Source organism: Anguilla anguilla, chromosome 8, assembly GCF_013347855.1.
Source record: "Anguilla anguilla isolate fAngAng1 chromosome 8, fAngAng1.pri, whole genome shotgun sequence".
Classification (NCBI taxonomy): Eukaryota; Metazoa; Chordata; class Actinopteri; order Anguilliformes; family Anguillidae; genus Anguilla; species Anguilla anguilla.
Genome location: NC_049208.1, coordinates 4,405,379 through 4,429,224, shown reverse-complemented (window position 1 = coordinate 4,429,224; position 23,846 = coordinate 4,405,379). Strand labels below are relative to the sequence as shown.

The 23,846-nt window shown below is 44.1% G+C and overlaps 2 protein-coding genes across 3 annotated transcripts in view; both read left to right on the top strand.

The window, feature by feature from the left end:
- Positions 1–7,091: 7,091 nt before the first annotated feature.
- Positions 7,092–15,042, top strand: LOC118234051. Its single transcript, XM_035430355.1, has 2 exons — positions 7,092–12,849; positions 14,242–15,042. The coding sequence occupies exons 1-2, from the start codon at positions 7,308–7,310 to the stop codon at positions 14,559–14,561; spliced, it is 5,862 nt and encodes a 1,953-aa protein (XP_035286246.1). The 5' UTR covers positions 7,092–7,307; the 3' UTR covers positions 14,562–15,042.
- A 6,181-nt stretch (positions 15,043–21,223) lies between these two features.
- LOC118234054 ((Lyso)-N-acylphosphatidylethanolamine lipase-like) overlaps positions 21,224–23,846 on the top strand; it is a 7,010-nt gene continuing 4,387 nt past the window's right edge. For both annotated transcript variants that reach the window (XM_035430364.1, XM_035430363.1), the window contains exons 1-3: positions 21,224–21,412; positions 22,200–22,279; positions 22,750–22,854. In XM_035430364.1, coding sequence (XP_035286255.1) covers positions 21,372–21,412; positions 22,200–22,279; positions 22,750–22,854 — 226 coding nt within the window. In that variant the 5' untranslated portion in view covers positions 21,224–21,371. The remainder of the gene's footprint in view (positions 21,413–22,199; positions 22,280–22,749; positions 22,855–23,846) is intronic.

Sequence of the window (23,846 nt, the reverse complement as noted above, 5' to 3'; positions counted from 1 at the left end):
TGTTTATATGGGGTGGGTGGTCACTCACTGTCCCTCAGGTTATGACAGGCTGAAATGAACTCTGCCGCAGTTGGGGCTGTTGATCCTTCCCCTAACAGAACTGCACATTTTTCTTCTTTTGATTTGAAATTAAAGTTATTTATAATATATTTGGGATAATTTTTGGAAATATTTTTTTCTAATTTGTAAATATTTTGTGCAAGTAAGGAGGAAGTGCATCTCTGTTTCCACCTCTCCTGTCCTGCAGTGACCACATATCCGCTCTTCTTTTGGTACCCATGAGTTTGTATCTACCTATTTCAGTTGCAAGCGTGTGGTCACTGAGCCGGTACTTGGTCAGGATCCGTCTCTGCTTTGTATCTCTGACAGAGAAGAGATACTCTGCCTGTGTGTATTTTCTATTTAGGGCCCGAAAACAATTCAGTTTATTTTGGGATTGTGTTTCTTTGTTCCAATGGTCCAGATAGGAGTTTTTGATGTGTTTTATAATTTGTTGACTCTAATGGGCTGTTGTGAAGCAGTGCTGGTCTGAAGCTGGTTTGCATTAGTTTGTGTTAATGTTAGTCTAGAGAGGTTCAGAACCAGCTGACTGAGGGGATACGTTCCTGGGCTGAGCTCTTAGGTTTGGAGTGCCAAGAATTGTAAGGAGTCTGTTGGACTCATTTTTAGATGTTCAATTAAATTTAATGCCCTTTTTGAATTTGTATGAGACTCGGAAATCTGCCTAATTCAGCCCTGCATGCATTGTTAGGGGCATTTCTATGTACTTGTAGTATGTTTTTTACAGAATTCTGCATGCAGGGTTTCAGCTGGATGTTTCTCCCACTTGGTGTAGTCTTGCTGACTGAGTGGACCCCATATTTCGCTTCCATATAGCATGATAGGCTGGATGACACAGTCAAAGATTTTTAACCAGATTCTAATGGGAATATTTATTTTATGGAATCTCCTTTTAATCGCATAAAAAGCCCTGCAGGCCTTTTCTTTTAATGCTTTCACTGCTAGGCCAAAGCTCCCTGATGCACTGATTTTTAGTCCTAGGTAATCGTAGCTTAGTGTGTGTTCTAGGACGGTGTTTCCCAGAGTGAAGAGGTATCTGTTTTCCTGAGATCTGGGCTTTTTTTGGAAGATCATAATCTTTGTCTTTTTCAAATTTACTGTCAGTGCCCAGTTCTGACAGTATTGCTCTTGCAGATCCAGGTTCTGCTGTAATCCTTGTTCAGTGGGTGACAGCAGGACCAGGTCATCTGTATAGAGCAAGAATTTGACGTCTGTGTTGTTTAGGGTGAGGCCAGGAGCTGAAGATTGTTCCAGTAACACCGCTAACTCATTGATATAAATATTGAACAATGTTGGTAAATGGACTGCATTTATATAGCGCTTTTATCCAAAGGGCTTTACAATTGATGCCTCTCATTCGCCAGAGCAGTTAGGTGTCTTGCTCAAGGACACTTCGACATGCCCAGGCCGGGGTTTGAACCGGCAACCCTCTGACTGCCAGACAATCACTCTTACCTCCTGAGCCATGTCGCCCAGGAGCCATGTTGGACTCAAACTGCACCTCACACCCCTGTGTGAAAAAATCAGTTCTTTTTTTGCCAAGTTTTATTCCGCACTTGTTGTTTTTTACATATATTGATTTAATTATGTCATACACTTTACCCCCTACACCACTTTGTAGGATTTTATAATATAGGCCCTCGTGCCAGATTGAATCGAACACTTTTTTGAAGTCAATGAAGCATGCAAAGATTTTTCCTTTATTTTTTATTGATTAGGGTGTGTAAGGTGTAAATGGTCAGTTGTGCGGTGTTTTGGAAGAAAGCCAATCTGACTCTTACTCAAGACATTGTGCTCGGTAAGGAAGGCTTGTATTCGAGCGTTAAGAATACTGCAGAAAACCTTCCCCAGATCACTGCTCACACAAATGCCTTGGTAGTTATTGGGGTCAAATTTATCTCCATTCTTGTAGGTTGGGGATATAAGCCCTTGGCTCCAGATCTCAGGGAAGCAGCCTGTTTGTAATATTAGGTCGAATAACTTAAGTAAGGCCTTCTGCAGGGGTGCTGTATTTAAGCATTTCTGTTCTGATACTGTCAGGGCCACAAGCTTTTTTCATTTCATTTAGTTCTTTTAGAGTAATTTGGTTGTCCAGGGGATTCTGGTTGTCCTTGATTATTGATTCAAGTATCTTCAGTTTTTCTTGAAGTAGTTTTTGTTCCAAATTGAGATCTGTGGCAAACAAGCCTGCCACAGGCCACCGAAGTGGCTTTCCTAGGGGCCCTCCAGCACAGAGACACAGGGAGAAGATGTTCAAACAGTCCACATTTATTTACAAGGGTCGGCAAGATGTTACAGCCAACTGAGCAGATGTAAAACAGTCATGACAGAGGCTCCCCTTGTGTGAGTGGGGATGGCAGATTTAACCTGTGCGCACTGATTACCTCACTACGCACAGGTGCAGCCACTCCTGTTCCCGGATCCAATTAGCCTGGCCAATTATCTAATTCTTAACCAATTATCCAATTGGCCAGGTCTAATTGACCCAGGGCAGGTGTGGCTGCTTAAACCAGCCATCCCCACACTACAAGATCATCCTGAGAGAATTCTGTATATAGGTTTTTAAAATGGTTTTTCCAAATTTCACAATTTTGGATGGCTAGTTCTTCAGGTGTTTTGTTACTTAAGTTATTCCATTTTTCCCAGAACTGATTTTGGTTAATGGAATCTTCCATCTCTTTTAGAGTTTCATGAATTTGTTTTTTTTTTTTTTTTGTTTTAACTTTTGTTTATATAATGAAAGGATTTCACAATATTTGAGGCGCAGGTCAGGGTTTTGTGGCTGATGATGTTTCAAATTTGATAGTTGTCTTAGTTTTTTTCTTGTAGATTTACATTCATCATCAAACCATTTTTATTCAAGATTTTGCTTCTGATTTATTCTCTTGTTAGTTTTTTTGAGGTTAGCTTTAAGTGCTGATTGATGGAAGATTTCATTTATCATTTTAGCTGCTAGATTTGCACCACTTTGGTCAGGTTTAAATGATGTTAAAATGAAACTGTTAATATGGGTAGCTATTTCAGTGGAACTGCTTGCTTCGGTAAATTCTTCCATGCTGTTTGCAGCCCATCTGTATGTTTGATTGAGATTATACAGCTTAGAGGGCTGTGTTTCAGTGTTCCTGGGTTGTCCAATTCTTTTCAGGTATACATTGATTTGACAGTGGTCTGAAAATGGGGTTTGTGGTCTAACAGTGAATGCACTGATGAAAGAGGGGTCCATGTCAGTGATGGTATAGTCGACTACACTAGTCCCAAGAGCTGAGCAGTAAGTAAACCTTCCTAAAGAGTCCCCTCTGATCCTGCCATTAAGAATGTACAAGCCTAAGGCTCAACAAAGATGCACTAACTCCCTACCATTTTTGTTGACAGCACGGTCAGGGTTATTTCTCTGTGTTACAGTTGGTATAAGATTTAGAGGGGTATGTCCAAATATGTGGCTATTTCCATTATTGTTAATGCAATCAGGCTCTATTCCTGTCCTTGCATTTAAATCTCCACACAGTAGCACATGTCCCTGGGCCTGGAAATGGCTGATTTCTGTGTGGAGGATGTGGAAAAAATCTTCATCATAATAAGGTGATTCAGTAGGGGGAGTGTAGTCCGCACACAGGTAAACATCAGGATCACACATGACTATTCCCTTTTTAATCTTTAGCCATATGTGTGTTGGGCCTTGTTTTACTGGGGTGATGTTGGGTGCCAGGTCTTCTTTAAGCCATATTATGATTCCCCCTGAATCCCTGCCATGCTTGACATGCTTTAATTTAAATGATGGCACTATGATTTCTTTGTAACCTGAGGGACAGTGAGTCAGTGCGTCTACACGGTCTACACTGTTTACACGGTCTACACATGCATCTACACTGTTTCTTACCTGGGAATCATACCTGCAGCTGTTGGGTTACAAGCCCAGCTTCTGAAACAGAACTGCACAATTCTGCACAGATATATTTTAGTGTCTCATGTCTTTATATTTTAGAAATATATACATAAGTGCAACATGTTTGTTATACATGTTTGACCAATTACTATGGCAAATAATTTAGAAAGATGCAAAAAAAAAAAAAAAAAAAAGATCTGATTTTCCAGTTACGTTTTCCAAATGTTGAAGAATCTGTGGGTAAGTATTCTTTACTCGAGTAAACAGTCCCAGCCCTAATATATACAAAACAGTATACTGTAATTGCTATATTTATTGCTATATTTAAGCCCTATAATGCATTTACAATGCATTTCTTTTGCTGATAATTGTGCATAAGGTACTGCATAATGGCTGCACTGTATATTGTGCATATATTCTTCATCAAAAACAAAAAGTGACCAACCTTAGAACTGTAAAGAGTGAGTTCATTGATTATTTTCACATTGAGGCAATAAAGTTGATTATTTACCTGCATGGCACTAAAAAAGATCAAAGCAAAACCAGCTCACTGATGTGTTCCTGCACTTTTGAAAAGGCATTTCAACCATGGGCTTTTTCAGGGAGCATGCATGCTCATTAGCTTTTTCAGCTCCCAGAAATGCCAGTGAACTAAATTCCAAGGGTACTGTCAGGTACGGAGGCGCTAAAGGGACATGGATGAGAAAATAAAAATAAAATACTTTTACGTTCCCTGGCAACACTTTTGGGTTCCCTTGCGAAAAATACATAGAAAAATAACATATGTACTTCTGGGTCATCGTCACTGTGTCATAATTTCCTTGGAAACTGTAAACATGGAGGAGCTGCATGCTTGTGTACACACACATAATGAATACTTAGATAATATATATTTATTTACATCTGGGTGCATATTGGCTAGCAAGGGCTAGTTGGATTCTTAATATGTATAGCCTTGGTACACTCAGTAAGTCCTGCTAGCTAACTATCTATCTCTTGCTTGCTGCCAATCTATCCATCTCCCTAGCTAGCTAGCTACTGATCTAAGAGAGACAGAACTAGCTTTTGCTAGCTGGATCTATCTCATGCTCGTAAATATGTGCACAGGAGTGAATTATAAATGCTTATACAATGGCTCGGCTGAATACTTGATTCCGATTTGTCCAAGGGTGGGCATCAATTCTCAGTAAAGGGACACCTCGGCCCTTAAACAAAAGCCGTAAAAACAGCAAAAGTATTCTTTTGATTTTGATAGTTAGGAATCCATCTGATTAAGAACCTATTGCATTCTAGCAAGCTGATAACCAGCCAATTAGCAGTTGTCAGCTAACACTTAGCTAACACTTAGGATCATGGCTGTCTACAGCTGGTACATTGACACGAATGCTATGAAGCATTTAGTTTTTTAAACAAAGTTGTATTTTACTATGTAGTTAGCACGCTGTGTGGCTAATGTTGCAATTGCTAGCTGAATAATGAATAAAGTTAAGCAAATGTTTGAGTGCTGGATCAAAATAATGATACTTCCTTCCTTCTGTCATGATGTAAGGGGACAGCCTGAGGGAACCCTGCCAGTCTTGATAGAAACTAGGAATATGCATTTATTTACACTTGTGTATATATTATGTTAGCCAAAAAAGATAGCTAACGAGCGACAGCCAGCTGTATCTCTCTCTCACTAGCTAGGTAGAAGCTAGATAGATAGCTCTTTCATCAGCTAGCTGGCAATATATCTTGCTAGCAAGTAAGACATTAGTGTCAGATAGCTAATACATACACGGCACTTACTGCTGTGTGTGACAGAGGAACAACTGAGTGTAGGCTATTCATAATTACTATAGTCTAAATAACATCTTTATATTTAGAGCCAAGTTCAAAGCAAAACATAAGCAGCTGCTCCTCCATGTTTCCCAGGAATTTATGACACAGTGACAATGACTGTGTTGTTATTTATATATATATTTGTTTGCAAGATCTTGCAAAAGATTTGCGACGGAACCCAAAAGTATTAAAAAAAATTTTTTTTCTCACCCATGTCCCTTTAAGGGCTCCATAGTCATGTACATGTATGTTTATTATTATCTACCTTTTTAAAAATCATATTTAATATTTTACACTTATTTTTGGCATATATTTTTTTAATACAGATATGAAGCAACGTCCTCCGAAGAATTTCCTCTGTATTTTCATCCATTTTTCCCCTTTGGTTCTTTTCCAGGGAGTTCCATATCGAAGTGCTATGGCAACAGGAGGTTTTCTGGTTTATATAGCGCTCTTCTTGGGTTCAGTCCATGGAGTACCAGGAGTCTGGACACCTGACTCAGGCACAATGTGGATACATGAAAATATAGGCCGCATTGATTCAAAATCAGATAGATATGGTGTTCACCTAGTGTTCCTTGAGAAAAACGATCCAATTCTGGAGGAATATAAAAATTATTTCAACTCAAAGAAACTTAAGAAAACCGCAGTCTTTGTGAAAGATCGCTATGGCACAACAATTGAATCATATTCACCCGAAGCAGGTTTAAGGAATATGGAGTTGAAGCTTACGGTTGTGACGCATGGTAGCAGACCGGTTTTCATGGAGAACAATCAAAATAGGCTTGGCGTGATGTATAGCATTAACAATATGTCACCCCAAAATCTGGCAGATGCCATACAGGCTTTTATTCAGGAAACTGGTTTCACCCCACATGAGAGAGCGAGATTCGTGGTGTGTAATGCAGGGACGCAAGCTGCGAGCAATTACATGACAGAATTCATCAAGGATTTGAACAACAGGGGAATAAACATCCCAGAAGTCGTGGCATACCGCACATATGCGGTTCAAGAGGGACAGACGATTGGAGGGTTAATTTCAACAATAACAAATTACCCTGAAGAGTTATTTTGGGAGTTTGAAAGGGATAGAATTCCTATAAATTACAATGAATTGTTGCCGTATTTAGAAAACAAGGGAATCTTGGTACGTAGAAGTGACAGCCACAGTAAAAATAATATGAGGATTCTGTTCAAACTAAAAGATGGAGAAGTGCATCGTACACAACTGATAAAAACGGATGGAAATAACAATGCTCAACAGCACATGGAATTAGACATAAATGCAGAAAATGCTCAGGAAAATTTCCGTCAGCAGCTCGACAACCACATAATCAACTTTTGCAAGGCAAGAATACTGGGACGTAGGTCGAGAAGAAGCCCCTCAGTCTGTAGCCCGACGGAGGGAAAGGCCACAGAAGAGTACATTATAAAGGAAAAGTCACTAACTATCGAGGATGGAAGAGTGCAGGTGGAGCTGGTCAACAGACAGAATCCAGAGGACACTCACTTGGTGTCCTTCCCTCTGGACGAACCCTTCTACATGGAGCAGATCAAAGAGACAGCAAAGCTTAGGGCGTCTCAGGTGAAGGGAGGTGGAACACAGTTTCTCGAGCAGATAAATAAAGCCATGGCTGTGTACGGGATTGTAGCCGGCTTCATCGGGGCTGGGAAGTTCTTTGCAGAAAACGACACTGTCCGAGGGGCCTTCACCTTGACCCAGTCTCTGCATGGGGGGGGGGATATGGCTGGGCTGAACCAGCAGCTCTCCAAAATGTCCCAGAAAATATTTCAAGAAGGCCTCCATAAAGCCACGGAGGCACTAGGTGTGGAAAAGTCCTTTGCAGCGATGAGCAGCTCAGTGGAAAGGTTTGGTGAAAGTGCTGCAGGTTTGTTCCTGAAGAACATTCCTATCATCGGCTTGGCTTTTCAATCCTATTTTATTGCAGAAGATTCTATTGCCATTCAAAAACACAATGGGTCTGACCCAGAGCAGAACAAATACCTTGGTTTAAAGATTACAAACCTAGTCTTGGATGTGTCAACAACCGTGCTTACGTTAGCTGAGGTGGCCTTCCCTCCAGCAGCCATTGTGCTGGGGCCCCTAACCATTGGGCTGACTGTTGCAAGGATGTCTATTGGTGATTTTTACTGTGATGTTGTGAGCGAACTAGACCAGCTTCCTAAAGGAGCTGGCGATTTCGATAAAATGACCGCTGTAATGGTGGGGCTGAAGGAAGGTGCTGTGGATTTTGTGACAGGGGGCCTGCTAAGAGAATTGAAGGGCCTTGAAAAAGAACAGAGGCAAAACAAAGAACTGCTGCACAACCTAGCGACCCCTGAGTCTTACTTCAAAATAACTGCTAATAACAGCACTCTGGACCTAACAAAAGGCATTCTGTCCCAGTATGCTGGTTTTGTGACTGTTTGGCTGTCAAATGATGGCAATATTAAGATCCAGATAGGGGGTGTTCCTGATGGAAATGGTGGGGTCAAAACAATAGAAGTAGTAAAGCACTACCCCGACATTCAGAGCATTGCCCTAGCATTTGGGGAATCATCACAGGTCCTCTACACTGAAAAGGCAGCTCATCTGTTGTGGATCATCCCAGTGAGTTATGAAAAAGTATTTTGTGGAGAAATCAAACTCCATTCCTCGTTGTTTGGCAGTTACTATGGGAATGACCAGGCAAACCAATTTTTTGCCCCACAACTACCCACAAAAAAGCAATCTTCAACATCCACAGACCCTTGTGCTTATGGTGGGCTGGACCTGGAGTTTGTCATAAAGAACTATCACTACAACATTTATGGTCATGGGGGAGATGACACCTTTTTCCTGGGGCCACAGACATCAAAACTGTCTGGGGGAGAAGGGAGGGACTTCTACATTTTTCCTACAGCTGGAAGCTATGCTGAGATTGATAATTTTGCTCATGATTCTTTGGAGGACCACCTGCTAATAAAAGCTCCTTTTAGCCACATTGATTGTGTCAGGAAGAACACAGACCTGTTCCTTGTCTATGGGCCACAGAGGTATACAGTTACTGTCAGAGACTGGTTTGCTCACAGCAATACTGATCATTACCAGCACATGATATTTCAGTCAGCAGATGGTGTCATGTTCAAGGTTGCAGACATGGGTCTTCTAGGCCACAAGTTCCACGCTAACTGTGTTCCAGAATCACTGGACAAAACAAGATCACAGAGTCCAGTCTCCGTCAGGCTGGCAGGAGATTTTAAAAGTGTGATCACAGTACTGGGCAGTAATTACTCAGACAGCATTGTGGGTAATGAGAAGGACAATGTTTTTAATGGAGGCCCTGGAGCCGACATGCTAGAAGGTGGAGAGGGAGCAGATACTTATGAAATATTCCAGGGCCAAGGCTGTGACAAGGTCAACAACTATGCCAAGGACCAGAAAGTGGACCTGGTGGTCTTACATGTGCCTTTCAGACGGATTCGCGCAGACCTGAGGGGCGAGGATCTCCTGGTCTTTGATATGGAGGACATGGACTCAACATGCATCCTGCTAACAAAGTGGCATGCCAGTAGTCTCTTTCAGCATGTGGCCTTTCTGTCCGCAGACCATGTGACCTTTCACGTCTCCAGCAATGACACAGACCTGGCAATCACCGCTCTCATAGTTGACCTCAGTAAAGACACCCACGGTGGCAACGTTAACCTCTCAGAGTCCAATCAACTCCTGAATGTGATATCTGTTTTTGATTCCACCCATGATGATGTAGTATATGGCAATGCTCATGGGAACTTCCTGAGCTGCAGTGGGGGTGTAGACATCTTACGGGGAGCAGACGGAAGTGACAAGTATGTAGTAAAGTCAGGATGCAAGAGTGCATACATTGCCAACTATGCACAAGACCAAGCCAGTGATGTTCTGTTCCTGGAGCATCCATTTGAGAACCTCAGAGTTAGGTATCAATCCTCTGACCTTGTTTTGACTGTCGAAGATTCAGATATTAAAGTGCACTTACAGAATTGGCTCATGGGTAAACAGTTCCAGCACCTGGTATTACAGACTATTGATGGTGTAATTTCTATGTTACCATTAAATGTTTCTGAGCCAGAAGTTCTAACTCCCTTTGAGATTACTCTCAGCCAAGAAAACTGCACTGATTATAAAAAGAAGTTTGATTTCAGCAAAGACCCCTTTACAAAAGTAGAAAGATTCAAAGCTAAATCTAACAAGTGTTCTTATAGTGTGATTGGAAACAACATGAATAACTACATAGACCCAGGAATTGGTAATCCTATGAACTACCAGTATTTGAAGGGAGGGAATGGGTCCGACACCTATGTCTTTGGTCACAAATACGGTTATGGAAATGAGATTGATAATGAAGCCAAAGACATGAAAAGAGACTATCTTTTTTTTCAAGTTCTCTACAAAGATATTGTAGTCCTTCTGGAGCACCCTCATGTCATCTTGTTCTCAAGGTCAAGAAACGACTCTGTCCGTGTGCACTTGCTCAAATATTTGCATGGTCCAGAGCAACAACACCTCCTGATTCGGTCAGCAGATGGGGTCTCATTTTCGGTCAATCCTAACTCTTACCCATACAAGTCAGTTGTTTCCATTGATGCCTCAACCTCCACAAAGAGTTGCAATATCAGCTGTGCTGAGGGGGAAGAGTACCTTAGGGTATCCCAAATCTATGGGACTACTGGCTTCAGCAACTACATCACCGGGAGCAGGAGCAGCTCTCTCATCATTGGAGGCAACATGGCTGACTATCTTCTTGGCAATGAGGGAAGTGAGAGGATTGAAGGACACGGAGGAAATGACATCATAAACGGCCAAAGTGGGGATGACAATCTCTTAGGTGGAAAGGGGGATGATGTTATCAGTGGTGGTGCAGGAAATGATATGATCTATGGTGGGTGGGGGGCAGACAAGATCGATGGAGGCCCTGGGGTTGATGTTGTGTTTTTCAGCGGAGACGTGAGAACATCCACTGGCGTAAAAGTGGACCTGAGCAGTGGTAGAGGGGAGTGGGCTGATGCAGAGAATGACACGTACACGGCCGTGGAGGATGTGAGTGGGACAAACTTTAACGACTTGATCATTGGAGATGAGGAGGACAACGAGCTTGTGGGAAAGTTTGGTAATGATACCCTGGTGCCAGGACATGGCTCAGATGTCCTCTTTGGTGGGCCAGGGAATGACCTGTACGTCCTGGATGACTGCAGCGGTGTGAAACACATAAATAATTTTGCTTCGGACATGGCCCTAGATTACATTCTACTTCGTGACTTCAATGCCAATGACGCATGCTTCTTCCTTCAGGAAGGAACTCTCATTATTTCTTTCTCCCACCATGATCCTGTACTGAGTCTCATCCAGAGAGATTCTCTAACTGTAGTGCTGTACAACTGGAGCAACAATGATTCCTTTTACCAACATGTTGATTTAGTTTTTGCCCAAAACTCCCTGATCACCTCCGCCTTCTTCAGTTCAGCTGAGGAAATCAGCCCCTCTCTCTTGGAGATAAACTCAATGAGACCCACCCTCTACACAAGGCAGGCTAATGAGACGGCAGTAGAGATTGAAATCAAAGTACCAAATGCAGGGGAGAGTTCCTGGTACACTCGTAACTCCAAATTCAAGTACCATTTAAAAGTGTCTGATCAGCTGTTCTTTAGTGACAGTCTCCAGTGGACAAATCAGCCTCTCATCAAACACTCTGGTCTTCTCTCTGGGGTTCTTTACACCTTTCAGTTCTTTGTGATGCTCTGTGAAGTTCCCGTTCTAGTGCTTGCTGAGACAACACACTTGACAAACCCCAACCCTCCAACATCTGTACACCTGACCAATGTCACAGATTGGAGTACAGTGATCATTTGGGAACGACCATCTTCAGACTCTGACCCAAACAGCGAGCAGTACACTTATGTAGTGGAAGTACAGAGTCTGGCAGATGGTCATACAATGCAATTCATGACAAATTACACAAAATTAGAAATTACTCCTCTAAATCCTGCCAGTCATTACAAAGTGTCTGTGTCATCAGCGATCAAAGAGGTAAAAAGCCTGAAATCAACAATCCGACTCATGGAGACTACAAATCTGTGTCCGAACTTTATTGCACCGGAGGGGACTAGAGTTGTTGATGAAAAGATGACTAGACATGGTCCAGTGGTGGTGATAGAGTGCCGACAGGGCTACCGGAGTACCTCCAGCCTTGAAATTCCATGCTTAGGAGACATGGCCCTTCGTCCGTGTGTCCCCAAGTCATGTGCTCATCAGGGTGAAGTTTTTGATCACGGGGAGATTATTCGTGAGGAATGTTTCGACTTACGTTTAGTAAGTCGCTGTCGGTTTGGAGACCTTATTCCTCCCATAGTAACCTGCTGTCATCCAATTCCGCAGATTGCTAATGGCAGTCCAAAATATTCATATCGCCAACATCCTGTATCCATTGCTGCTGAATATGACTGCAATACTGGATATGACCTTTCAGGTCCCCGTCAGTTTGACTGTAATCCTCAAACAGGACAGTGGTCCAGCCCCTTCCCTCTCTTGCCATCTTGTATCCCAATCACCTGCCTTGCTCCACCCAAGGTTGACCATGGGAAACTCCTTGTGATCCATGGACATCCAGGACAATACAAAAAAGGGGATGTTTTGCGACTGGTTTGTGATGACCTCTACCGTCCCTCTTCGGTGGATTTGATAACCTGCCCCATTGGGAAATGGACACTCATTCCTTCCTGTGTGCCAAGTGTTCAACTTGTGAATGTCACCAGCACAGACTCCAGACTTCATGGACTGTTACAGAAGTGGGACTCAGGCTCATGGAGTAGTGAAATCACCACTATGGAACTTAAACACCTTGCAGAATTCTCCTGTGAAGAAAGAGGTCTAAAGTTTCGGAATCATACAGTGAGCTGGTACCATAGAAATGTAAAGGTGGAGTGTACAAAGCTAAAACTGGAAACTTTTAGGGGCGACTATATCGGAAGACCTGAGGGAAACTATGAAAATGGGGGCTGGAAAAAAATATGCATTGAAGACAAAACTGCAGCACAAGCCTTCTGCCGAAAACTGTTCCCAGACCAGACTGGTGAGTGTGATTAGTTATTTTAGCCAAAAACAGTTTTTATATGTAATCCTTAAAGCTCTGAAATCATAATCATAAGCGTCGAGACTAAGGCAAATTGGACCAATCTTACATGCACGCACCTAGCTCCAAAAATAACACTTTTCGATAAAAGCAACCATTCTATATGGGTGAGGACCTCTAGATTTTCATACTGTCACACTGTCCTGAGAAACAATGTTCTTCATCATATTAATTCATGCATAAATTAATGTTCAGTACCTAGGCAGTCTAAACACTTAGCATGAAGTCTTTTGTCTCCCCACAATGTAGTGCTGTTCCACAAAGCATGGCATTTGGGTTTAAGGTTACATTGACCGTACTCCACTGTATGCTATTTGAGTTAGTTTGTTATTATGCAGGTGTTCTGCCCACTCTGTGCTTCGTATGTTTTTTGTTTGTTTATTTGTTTGTTCATATAGGATTGCTCTCGTAGCTACTTACTGATAGCTACATCTCTGCGCCTACTTAACAGGTTAGAGGCATCGTGACTACAGAATATGTACTTAACAGCTGTTCTGAGGGCAATAAAATGACCACAAGCTGTGCTGGCCCTAGGCTTTGAGGGGGTCATAGGTAGGATTTCGTTTTTAGTTTAGTCCCCCAAACCACCAACCCCCTAAATAATATTTGTATTTTAGAATAATTGGGGTGCCCCCTGGCAGTCGAGGGGTCCTAAGCAGCTGATTTTGATAAGTCCATTTTAAACACACACGTTGTGCTTGCAACGTATTTCCTTGGTGTGTAATGGTCAGTATTTGAAAGCCACATTTGCAAAACAGACATAGCCAATTTCCCTGATTTATTTGTCAGAGGTGGAGGTGTCAAGATTATCAATGACCAATAACAGCTATTTAAGATGTGTAAAATGGTAATAAATATTGGCCATGTGTTGGTGGAATATTTGAAACAAAATATTAATTAAATGTTTGCACGGCAGGATGGACAAATGCTGCAAGTGATCTTAATTTCAGGCCCAATGCATTCACAAAATTATTCTTTCTTTTATTCTTAAACATGTTCCTACAAAAAAAAACAAAAACAATATGAGATCCATGACACAAGTGACCCTTTGTTTTTGTGCATATCCCAAATGTATGAGATGTCCGAATGTTGGCTGTTTGTAAATTTTATGCACAATCATATTCTTGCATATTCTTGCCCTAACAGTCAGCAAACAAATACAGATAAGAAAAAAAATGATGAACGCTGAAATGTTCGTGGAAACGTTCTTACACACAAGTTGTGATCAAAGGTGATCGTACGCATGTTTCGCGAATGAGGCCCAATGAGACATCTCTGTACCTGAATCAAAGAGTTTTGATGGTATACTGTGATGAGCCGTGTCCCCCACAGGCTGGACAACAAGAGTGCTGTGGGACAGTGGTTTCCACTCCGGGTATACCTACCGCTGTGATGGCGGCTGCAGGTTCGAGACAGAGTCGCGGATGTGCTACAGGCAGATCCAGTGCAGGGCCACATGCGACCCACTTTCGGTTCCCAACGGCCAAGTGAGCTGTGACTCTGAAGGGGAGTGGTGCAATGTGCACTGCAATCGACTCTATCGACTGGACGGCGATGACACTGTTCAGTGCAGGAGTGACGGATGGTCAAGAGCCCCTTATTGCATTGGTAAGCAAAGTTGCACCCTCCAATATCTGCACATCTTCAAATAAGTTGGTGATGGTAAAAAAAACAAAACTAAACTAAAAAAAATCATAATGAGAATACTTTCAGGAAGTATTGATGGAAAATATTTTTCAGTTATAAAGAGGTAAAACAAATCTTGCTCGGAATTTGAATGACTAATCAACAATTGTATACTGAACTGATTGTTCATATTTTGTGGCATAATTTTTTTTAACGGTGGTCAGTTGCTCCAAAAGACTGAAAACAAGTGGATGAAAGTATATGAATACATTACATATCATTACATTCCTCCAGACGCTCTAATTGAGAGCAACTTACAAGGCAAACACAAAACACAATGATCTGAGATCCAAGTGCAGTCACTTGCTGGAGGGGGAGAGCATACGCAGTGAACATTTTTATAGTGAGAATTTGCTGAACAGCTAGTGAAACGGTGTCAAGGTGTTCAGGCGAAAACCTATAAACCCTTTTATATTGCAGAGAATGGAGAGTGTGGTGAGAGCTTTGAACATGGACCCCATTCTGTCGGCTGCTTGACCCAGCTGTGGACTGAGGTCGGCTGTACAACTGATGCTAAGCTCTCTCCAACCAGAAGAATGGACTTCTGGTCAATGTTTCAGAATTACACTGTAAGGGAAGTGAGAAAATTAATGGCATATTTGCCTTTCCGTGGTTATAATGGAACTTATAACAGTAGTTGCCATTTAGAAGAAGAGTGTTTCCCTGGCCACTCCACTGTACTAACAGTCGAGGGGAGCAGGAAGTCTATGTCCGAGCTGCGGCTGGGTGACAGGGTTCTGTCCCTGGGTGCGGACGGTCGCCTCACCTTCAGCGAGGTCATCCTGTGGCTGGACCGCCGTCCGACCGCCAGGGAGCGCTACGTGGTGCTGAGCACGGAGGGGTCCCCCGAACCCCTCACCCTGTCGGCCGACCATGTCACCTTCATCGCCCCGTCCAACGCCACCGCCGCCTCCTCCGTCGCCATGGTTTCCGTGTTAGCCAAAGACCTGCGGCGGGGCCACCTGCTGTACCGCCTCCGCCTGGGGGGCGGGGCTCTGGAGGCCAGCCGCGTGACAGACGTGCGGGAGTCCGAGGAGCTGGGCGCCTACGCTCCCATGACCGTGGAGGGCAATCTGATCGTGGACGGGCACCTGGCGTCCTGCTACGCCCTGCAGTGCCGTCAGTACCTGGCCCACCTCCCTTTCGCCCCCTACAGGCTGCTGCACTACCTGCGCTCTCACGTCCCCCTCTTCGAACGCCTGTTCCCCATCAGGAAAGAGCAGGAGGACGAGGGTGTGCACTGGTACGCCGCAGCCTGGCACAAGGTGGGCCAGTGGTTTGGGTACCCATTTGGAAAGACCTGCTACCCCACAGAGCTTCAGCTGTACCACTATCCCGAAGAGTTTCACACGTAACATTGTATGTCTGTCCACCATGACCATTATTCCTAAATTTCAATTCAATTCAATTTTATTTGTATGTTATCCTTGACAGTACTTACCTGTACCATTACACCTGGGATTGTCCATCTGTATTATTATACCTGAGAGTATCTACTCGTGCCATTATCCTTGAGAGTGCTTATTGATACCTGATTATACCTGATATACCTATAAATTTTGAAGCCCATGTTAGAAATGTCACTAAATCAGCTTTTTATCACTTAAAAAACATTGCTAAGGTGCGGGGTTTTATTTCACAGTCTGATTCAGAGAAACTAGTACATGCTTTTATTAATAGCAGGCTTGATTATAGTAATGCTCTCTTTTCTGGTCTCCCCAAAAAAACTATTGGTCGATTACAACTCATACAAAATGCAGCAGCATGAGTTCTGACCAGGACCCGGAAGAGAGCACATATTACACCTATTTTAAAATCTTTACATTGGCTTCCTGTCAGTTTTGGAATTGATTTTGAAATTATTTTATTAGTTTACAAATCCCTGAATGGTTCAGCACCTGAGTACATGTCTGACATGCCTCAGAGGTATGAACCTGCCAGGTCCCTTAGACCCTCTGGTACCGGCCTTCCGGTTATTCCAAAAGTAAGTTCTAAAAAGGCTGGGGAGGCAGCTTTTAGCTTCTATGCCCCCAGCCGTTGGAACACCCTGCCGGAGGATCTGAGGGACACAGAAACAGTAGATGGTTTTCAACGGAAATTAAAAACATACCTCTTTAGCATGGCCTTTACATAGAATGCTCTTATATGCCCCCGATTTTTAAACTTCTAAAATTTTAAATTTTGAAAATTTAAAATTTAAAATTTAAGATTTTTAAATTTTATTGAATTTCTTTTATTTTGTTTTATTTAGCTATCTCAGTATAATGTTTTTGGTATCTCTATTTGTACTATTTTCTATTTTCTCCACTGTAACACTTTTTAATGACTTCAAATCAAAAATGAAATTTTTGATTTGATTTGATTGAGTGTCAACATGTACCATTATACCTGAGAGTGCTTACCTGTACCCTTATACCTGAAAGTGTCCACATGTACCATTATACCTGAGAGTATCAACGTGTACCATTATACCTGAGAGTGCTTACCTGTACCATTATACCTGAGAGTGCTTACCTGTACCATTATACCTGAAAGTGTCCACATGTACCATTATACCTGAGAGTATCAACATGTACCATTATATCTGAGAGTGCTTACCTGTACCATTATACCTGAGAGTATCAACATGTACCATTATACCTGAGAGTGCTTACCTGTACCATTATACCTGAGAGTGTCCACCTGCATGATTATACCTGAGAGTGGCTTTCTTTTACCTTACAATACATTAAAAAAAAAAAAATAAACACCTGAAATGAGCTCAACCTGGAAGCTGAATTGAGTGGGCATAGAGATTATATAGCGGTATCATAGAAGGAGGTCAGCAGGAAAAGAAGGGGGTACCGTTGGGTAACCACAAAAAACATTGGGGGATGTGACCGCTCTGCTTCCAGTTACCCTTATTCCTGTCATAACTGAAAGAGAACTTGAAATCGTGATGGTAGATCTTCAGGAACAGGGTTTGTTGCCACGGTTGTGTAACGTCTTCACTCGCCCTCACCCACAGCGAGCAGGCTTCATTTACCAGACACCCTCCTTCCTGGGTTTGGATCATTGGGGCGGCAGTGTGGTATAATGGCTAAGGAGTTGGCCTCGTAACCTGAAGGTCGCAGGTTCGATTCCCCGGTAGGACACTGCTGTTATACCCTTGAGCAAGGTACTTAACCTGCATCGCTCCAGTATATATATATATATCCAACTGTATAAGTGGATACAACGTAAGTCCCTCTGGATAAGAGCGTCTGTAATGTAGCGTATTTATCTACTGTGAACTGTGTCTTTCGTGATGAGTCGGGTTGGGTACCGAAAAACAGGGTGCTACAATGGCACCGGTTCCCCATACAGCATGGTAACCCACTGGACCGAATTGCGGCGCGTATTTCGGTGCCACCAGCTAACATTACAAACGCTCGGTGGCCAGTGGTCAGCAGGTACCGTTGGCAAGCTAGCTAACATTAAACTCGGTCAAAATGCCAAAAGCGAAACGATATAAAATTATATAGTACAAAGTGTAATTTAAACGATAAAAAACGTTTTAAAAAGTATCGATTAGTATTGGTATCGGCAGTTGGTATCGGCAATAACTAAGCGATACGCGATAGATCTCAGGAAATGAAATTGTTAGAGTTAGGACATGCTCTGTAACTGGTGAATTAAACATTACGCAAGTACACTCCTCTCTGACGTGTGTTTGTCCGTGCCCATGTGCACGTGTAGGCGTGTGCGGACACATGAGAGAGTGAGGGTGATGAACAGAGATAAAAAAAAACCCAAACTGAGACGAGTGGGAAAAGTGCCTCACGATGAACGAGCAAATGGGGAAACAGGGTGAGAGGACGGGACGGGACGGGGAGGGCTAATTTAGGAGGGCGAGGGCCTTGGACAGGCATGGGGGGTGTGGGGGGGGGGGGGGGGGGGGGGGGGGGGGGTTGGTACAGAGGCTGTGGCACCTGAGATCAAAAGGCTGAAAAAAACAAAAACAAAAAAAAACAGAGCTCTCCCAGAGGCCAGTCTTACAAACAGGCGAGGCTCAATGAAGCTTTATCGCGAACAAGGCGGGGATATTTCGGAACTGATGGTGGGGATCCCGGGGCGGGGGGAGTTGAGGGGGGGGGGGGGCGTGGAGTGGGCGACGGATTACAGACCATTACAAATTAACAGTTAAAGCTTTTCAAATAAATTACTCACACCGAACATCACATGGGATGGTCAGTACCACAAACTGGACCTGGACAAATAATGTGAAAACACTGATATTCCAGTCAAACAACCGGGCCTCTGGATAAAACCTGATGTCTGACGAAGCCCTTTGCAGGTTGAACGATCGCTTGTGCTGTGTGGCTTAGCAGAGTGGGCACGCAGGTGTTTGCCTGGCCTCAGATGGTGGGTAGGGACGGAGCGTGGCAGAGGAGTGTGTTTACATGCTTTTGAGCGTTCGATGCCTCTCTGGAGCGGTCTGACTCCTCGCTATGTCTGGGCCACGCGGCACTGAACCTCCTCTCTCTTCTGAAGGACTCCTCTCCACAACCGTATCACACGCACACACACACACACACACGTGCACACACACGCCCACACACACACACACACACACGCACACACGTGCACACACACACCCACACACACACGTGCACACACACGCCCACACGCACACGTGCACACACGTGCACACACACACCCAGACACACACGTGCACACACACGCCCACACACACACACACACACGCACGCACACACGTGCACACACACATCCACACACACACACACTCACACATGCACACTCACACAAACGTACACACACACACACGCACACACACACACACAAATTCCATTTGCTCATTCACACAAATTAGCAAAGCTTGTGTGTGTGTGCGCACATGTGTGTGTATGTCCGTGTGCGTGCATGTGTGGGTGTGTGTGTCCGTGTGTGTGCGTATGTGGGTGTGTATGTGTGTGTGTGCGTGTGCGTGCGCAGTATATAAACAGAGTTTGGTCAGAGCCTCTTGAGATTGTCTTGTCTTGACTGAGCTTTGCCAGTAAGCAGTGAGCAGTCTGAAGCTTTGCCAGTACGCAGTGAGCAGTCTGAAGCTTTGCTAGTACGCAGTGAGCAGTCTGAAGCTTTGCTAGTACGCAGTGAGCAGTCTGAAGCTTTGCCAGTACGCAGTGAGCAGTCTGAAGCTTTGCTAGTACGCAGTGAGCAGTCTGAAGCTTTGCCAGTACGCAGTGAGCAGTCTGAAGCTATTCGATCATTTTAAGTGTACCTATCACCTGTTTAAACTTATGCAGTCCTGTATAGACCGATGACATCTTAATCATCCTTGCCATGTACTAGCATTTTACATCTTCACCATAGGCCTGGGAAGACCAACTCAAAGATACTACAACAATGAGCCAACTGGGATTCAAACACACACACACACACACACACACACCCGCATGCATGCACACACACACACACGCACACAAATGCACACACACGTTCACAAACACACACACACACACACACACACACACACAAGCAGGTGGATATTAGAGGTGTACAGTATGTCAGTCATACTGTATCTCAAGTTCACATCAAAGGAAAAACACACAGAAACACTGGTGCATCCAGCTCTTTATATCTCCAGTATTTCCCAGTTTGCAACTTTTACAGCTTAATAACAAATAAAATATTAAAGCATCCACTTGAATCATGGAAATGAACAGATTAAACAAACCATTATTGCTGTCATCATTGCATAACGGCATCGATATTAAAAAATGACACAGCTGCAGTTCCACTACTCTGCCACCACAGAGAGCGGGGGCGCCATTTCCCCCGAGGGCAGACTTAGTAAGCAAAGTACTGCAATCAGCTAGATTCCGGGAGGGTGACCCTCAAGCATGCGCAGTAGATGCTGTTTCCCGTTACTTCCTAGGCTTCACAGCCGGGCCCCTCCTATCCTCTCCAGGTCCTGTGTGCGCTCGATTTTAGGTGCATCTGTCCGCTTCCCTTAATCTGAAATATCAATGCTCGGTGCGGCATATAACAGCAGGCTACTTGGTCGCGTCACGTGATGTATTTTCAGTAGCGCATGTAATTGGAATGTTTCGATGTCAATGGGACGGAGACAGAACTTTCATTGCTATCGATACAAACATAGAACTGATCTGGTTGGTCTGAAGCGCACAATGTATGGCTCATCGTGTCTTTATTGTGGCGTCGCGGACAATCTGTCGCTCGATTGCAAAAATCATTTATTTATGCTCTATATCACAAACTTCCTTTTACATGAAATGTGCTCCAACTTCTTTTGCCTGAAAGCACAGCGTTCCGGTTTTGAAAAGACTTCGTTCGCATAGTCACAAAGACTATGAATTAAAATAATGAATTAAGCTTGTGTGTTTTTTTTTTTTTTGGTTGTTTTCTGTTTCTTTTAATGAAGTGTATACCTTTCCATTCAACTTTCAAGATGCTTTGAATACTTGTGTGGGAGATGCCTTCTAAAGTGTCGTCTACCATCAACGTACTATTCATAAGTATGGGTAGGTATTTAAAAAACAAAACAAAAAACGAATATTCATAAGCTACACACGTTTCCATCATAGTCTCCACCCACTCTTGCATCAGCTGACTGATCTGTATTCAAATAGATAAATAAAACGTAGAACGAATGCGTGCTGACTTGAAATTTTTGGCTCGACCATTTTCGGTTGCTTTTGGTGTGGTGTTAAAGAGGACGTAACCACGGGACTGAGCATATTATGAAGTAACTATGACGTTGTAACATATTGGCTATGTCTTCGAAGGATGAAGTGCAAGAGCACAATGACACAGGGTAGGTAATCTTGTTTCACACACACACACACACACGTATGTATATAAAAAAAATTTGTTCCCTGTGATGGAGGTTACGTTGACTAATTATTTTAGCAACAATCCGCACAGCTGAATCGTGCCACTTCGTCTTGGCGAACAAGGCTATTTCGCGCATTATATAAAAGCAGAATTATAATGTTGTAATTACAGTTTTTGCCACCTTGACAATTCATTCAAGTACAGTCACGGCCAGCGTTTGCGAACTGACATGCTGTAGAAACTAAGGGATGTCAAGGGGAGGAGCAATGGACAGTGGCGGCAGGGGAAATCTAATCCAATTAGATGTCATTGAGGTTGGCCAGGCGGAAGTTTTATCTGTTTGCTTTCTTAGGACTAACCGCATATAGCTGGAGTTAAGGCATGTCCATGGTGGTAAAATATGGGAAGGCAATATGCAAATACAGCAACAGGTTGTTCATGTTAGGAAAAGCAACTTCCTGACCTCCTTTTCCTCTCCACTTGTCCTGCTGCAAGACTTAGAAAATTAGCGTGTTGTCTATTTAGTCTGTGTGTAATGAACACATTTGCATTCTCTCTCTCTCTCTCTCTCTCTCTACTCTCTGTCTCCCTCCTGCTCTCTCTCTCTGTCTCTCGGTCTCTCTCTCTACTCTCTCTCTCTCTCTCTCTACTCTCTTTCTCTCTCCCTCCTGCTCTCTCTCTCTGTCTCTCGGTCTCTCTCTACTCTCTCTCTCCCTCCTGCTCTCTCTCTCTCTCTCTCTCTCTCTCTCTTTCTCAACCTCCCCCAGGTCAGGTTGGTGGTGGTGGCCATCATGGAGGCCAACGTCGACGTCCCTCCTGAAGACTACAGAGGCCAGGATCCTGGCATGTGAGAAGTGTGGGGGCGTGGTTTACCCGTAGGCCACTTCAGCCTTGCCTGTTATCGGCCGTGACTGTGTCCCCATCTTCAGATAGCCTTGCCTGCCTGCTCTGACACACACACACACACACACAGTCAGCACACCAAATGGAACGCATGCATACATTTCATTGGCTAATCCAGGAAGAGCTAACGGGCTAAGAAAACGGAAGTGTTTAATGGTTTCTGGGTATTTTGATTGTGCTGTCAAGTTTCTTTCCCCGTTAAAACCGGGACTCAGCTGAAACGATATTGCTCATTTTAGTGTTTCGTTTAAAGTGGCCTTGCCTCGCAGAGTTGGGTTTGCAGTTTGGCTGCCCAGCTGTGTCAATGCTGCTCGTGTCGTAACACAGATCCAAGTTCCATGTCGCTAAATGTCCAACCTGCAACGCGTTGCCATGGTGAATGACCACGCCCCCCCCCCCCTCCCCCCCTCCCAGGTGTAAAGAATGACGTGTGGGCCCGCTTTGTGACCCTCCCCACCCAGGACAAGATCTGGACCGTCACGGTGACCAGCAGGCGCTCCCGAAAACCGGATGGGACTGGTACGGCTTGCTGCTCTGGGCGGTTGGCGGGTTTGACTATGCAGAGCGTTTCCTCTGACTCCGCGGTTAAAGAAGTTAGCGGCTGGGGACTCCGCGTGTTTTTTTTGGAGGGACCGCAACAAACGGGAATGTCTGTGACTGACTGTCAGGGCCGGCCCTAGGATTGTGGGGGGGGGGCAGGGGGGGGGTGTGTTGGAGTCTGACGAGCAGGGGGGGCAAGGGGGGGGGGGGGGGGGAGGTTGGGTGCGCTGTTGCCATTCCATTTAAAATTTATACCGCTAGTTCCGTGATAGGGGATGAATAACGCAATTACGAAAATAACGTTTTTTACCTTAGATGAACATTGGATCGTGTGGCCCCCCCTCGTGGTCGTGTGGCCCCCCCTAAACAACCGCATGGAGCGTTTATGCCACGGCCCGGCCCTGCTGACTGAGTGAGTGACTGAGTGAGTGATGCAGTCACACCATTGGTCGGCCGGATCACATGTTAAGGTTCAGTCACGTACTAGGTTTTAACCTGGTCTTGTCTGGCGGAGACCCCTGGACGTCTGGCAGCGGGGTGTTCGTCCATTTGAACCCGGTCGCACGGCTGTCCTTCCAAAATGGGGGTTGGGAGGGGGGTGGGGGGGGGGGTGGGAACTGGCCTTGCGTTCCGTGCCGAATTCACAAAAATACGTAAATATGTAAAGTGTCGCGCCGCACTGGTCTAATCCCCACTCACTGGTGCCTGCGTGCGTCAGGTCTGTTGTTTTTTCTTCTTCTTCTTCTTCTTCTTCTTCTTCTTCGAAGCGGCTGATATCAAAAATGAAAACCCCGATCATCCAAATTGTTCCCCGCGGCGAGGTGACGTGCTTTTGCAGTGCCTGTTGGGTAATGTCTCATTATGTCTCAACCAACTAATTGTTCCAGTGTGGCCAACTGATTTCAGCTCTTCTTCTCTACGAGTTGACTCATAACTTCAGCCAGTAAGACCCAAGTGCCCCCCTCCTCAGT

Coding starts and splice junctions, on each gene's coding strand:
- LOC118234051 (XM_035430355.1), top strand. CDS start 7,308: ATGGAGCAGATCAAAGAGACAGCAAAGCTTAGGGCGTCTCAGGTGAAG. Junction 12,850..14,241: donor ACTGTTCCCAGACCAGACTG/GTGAGTGTGATT, acceptor TGTCCCCCACAG/GCTGGACAACAAGAGTGCTG.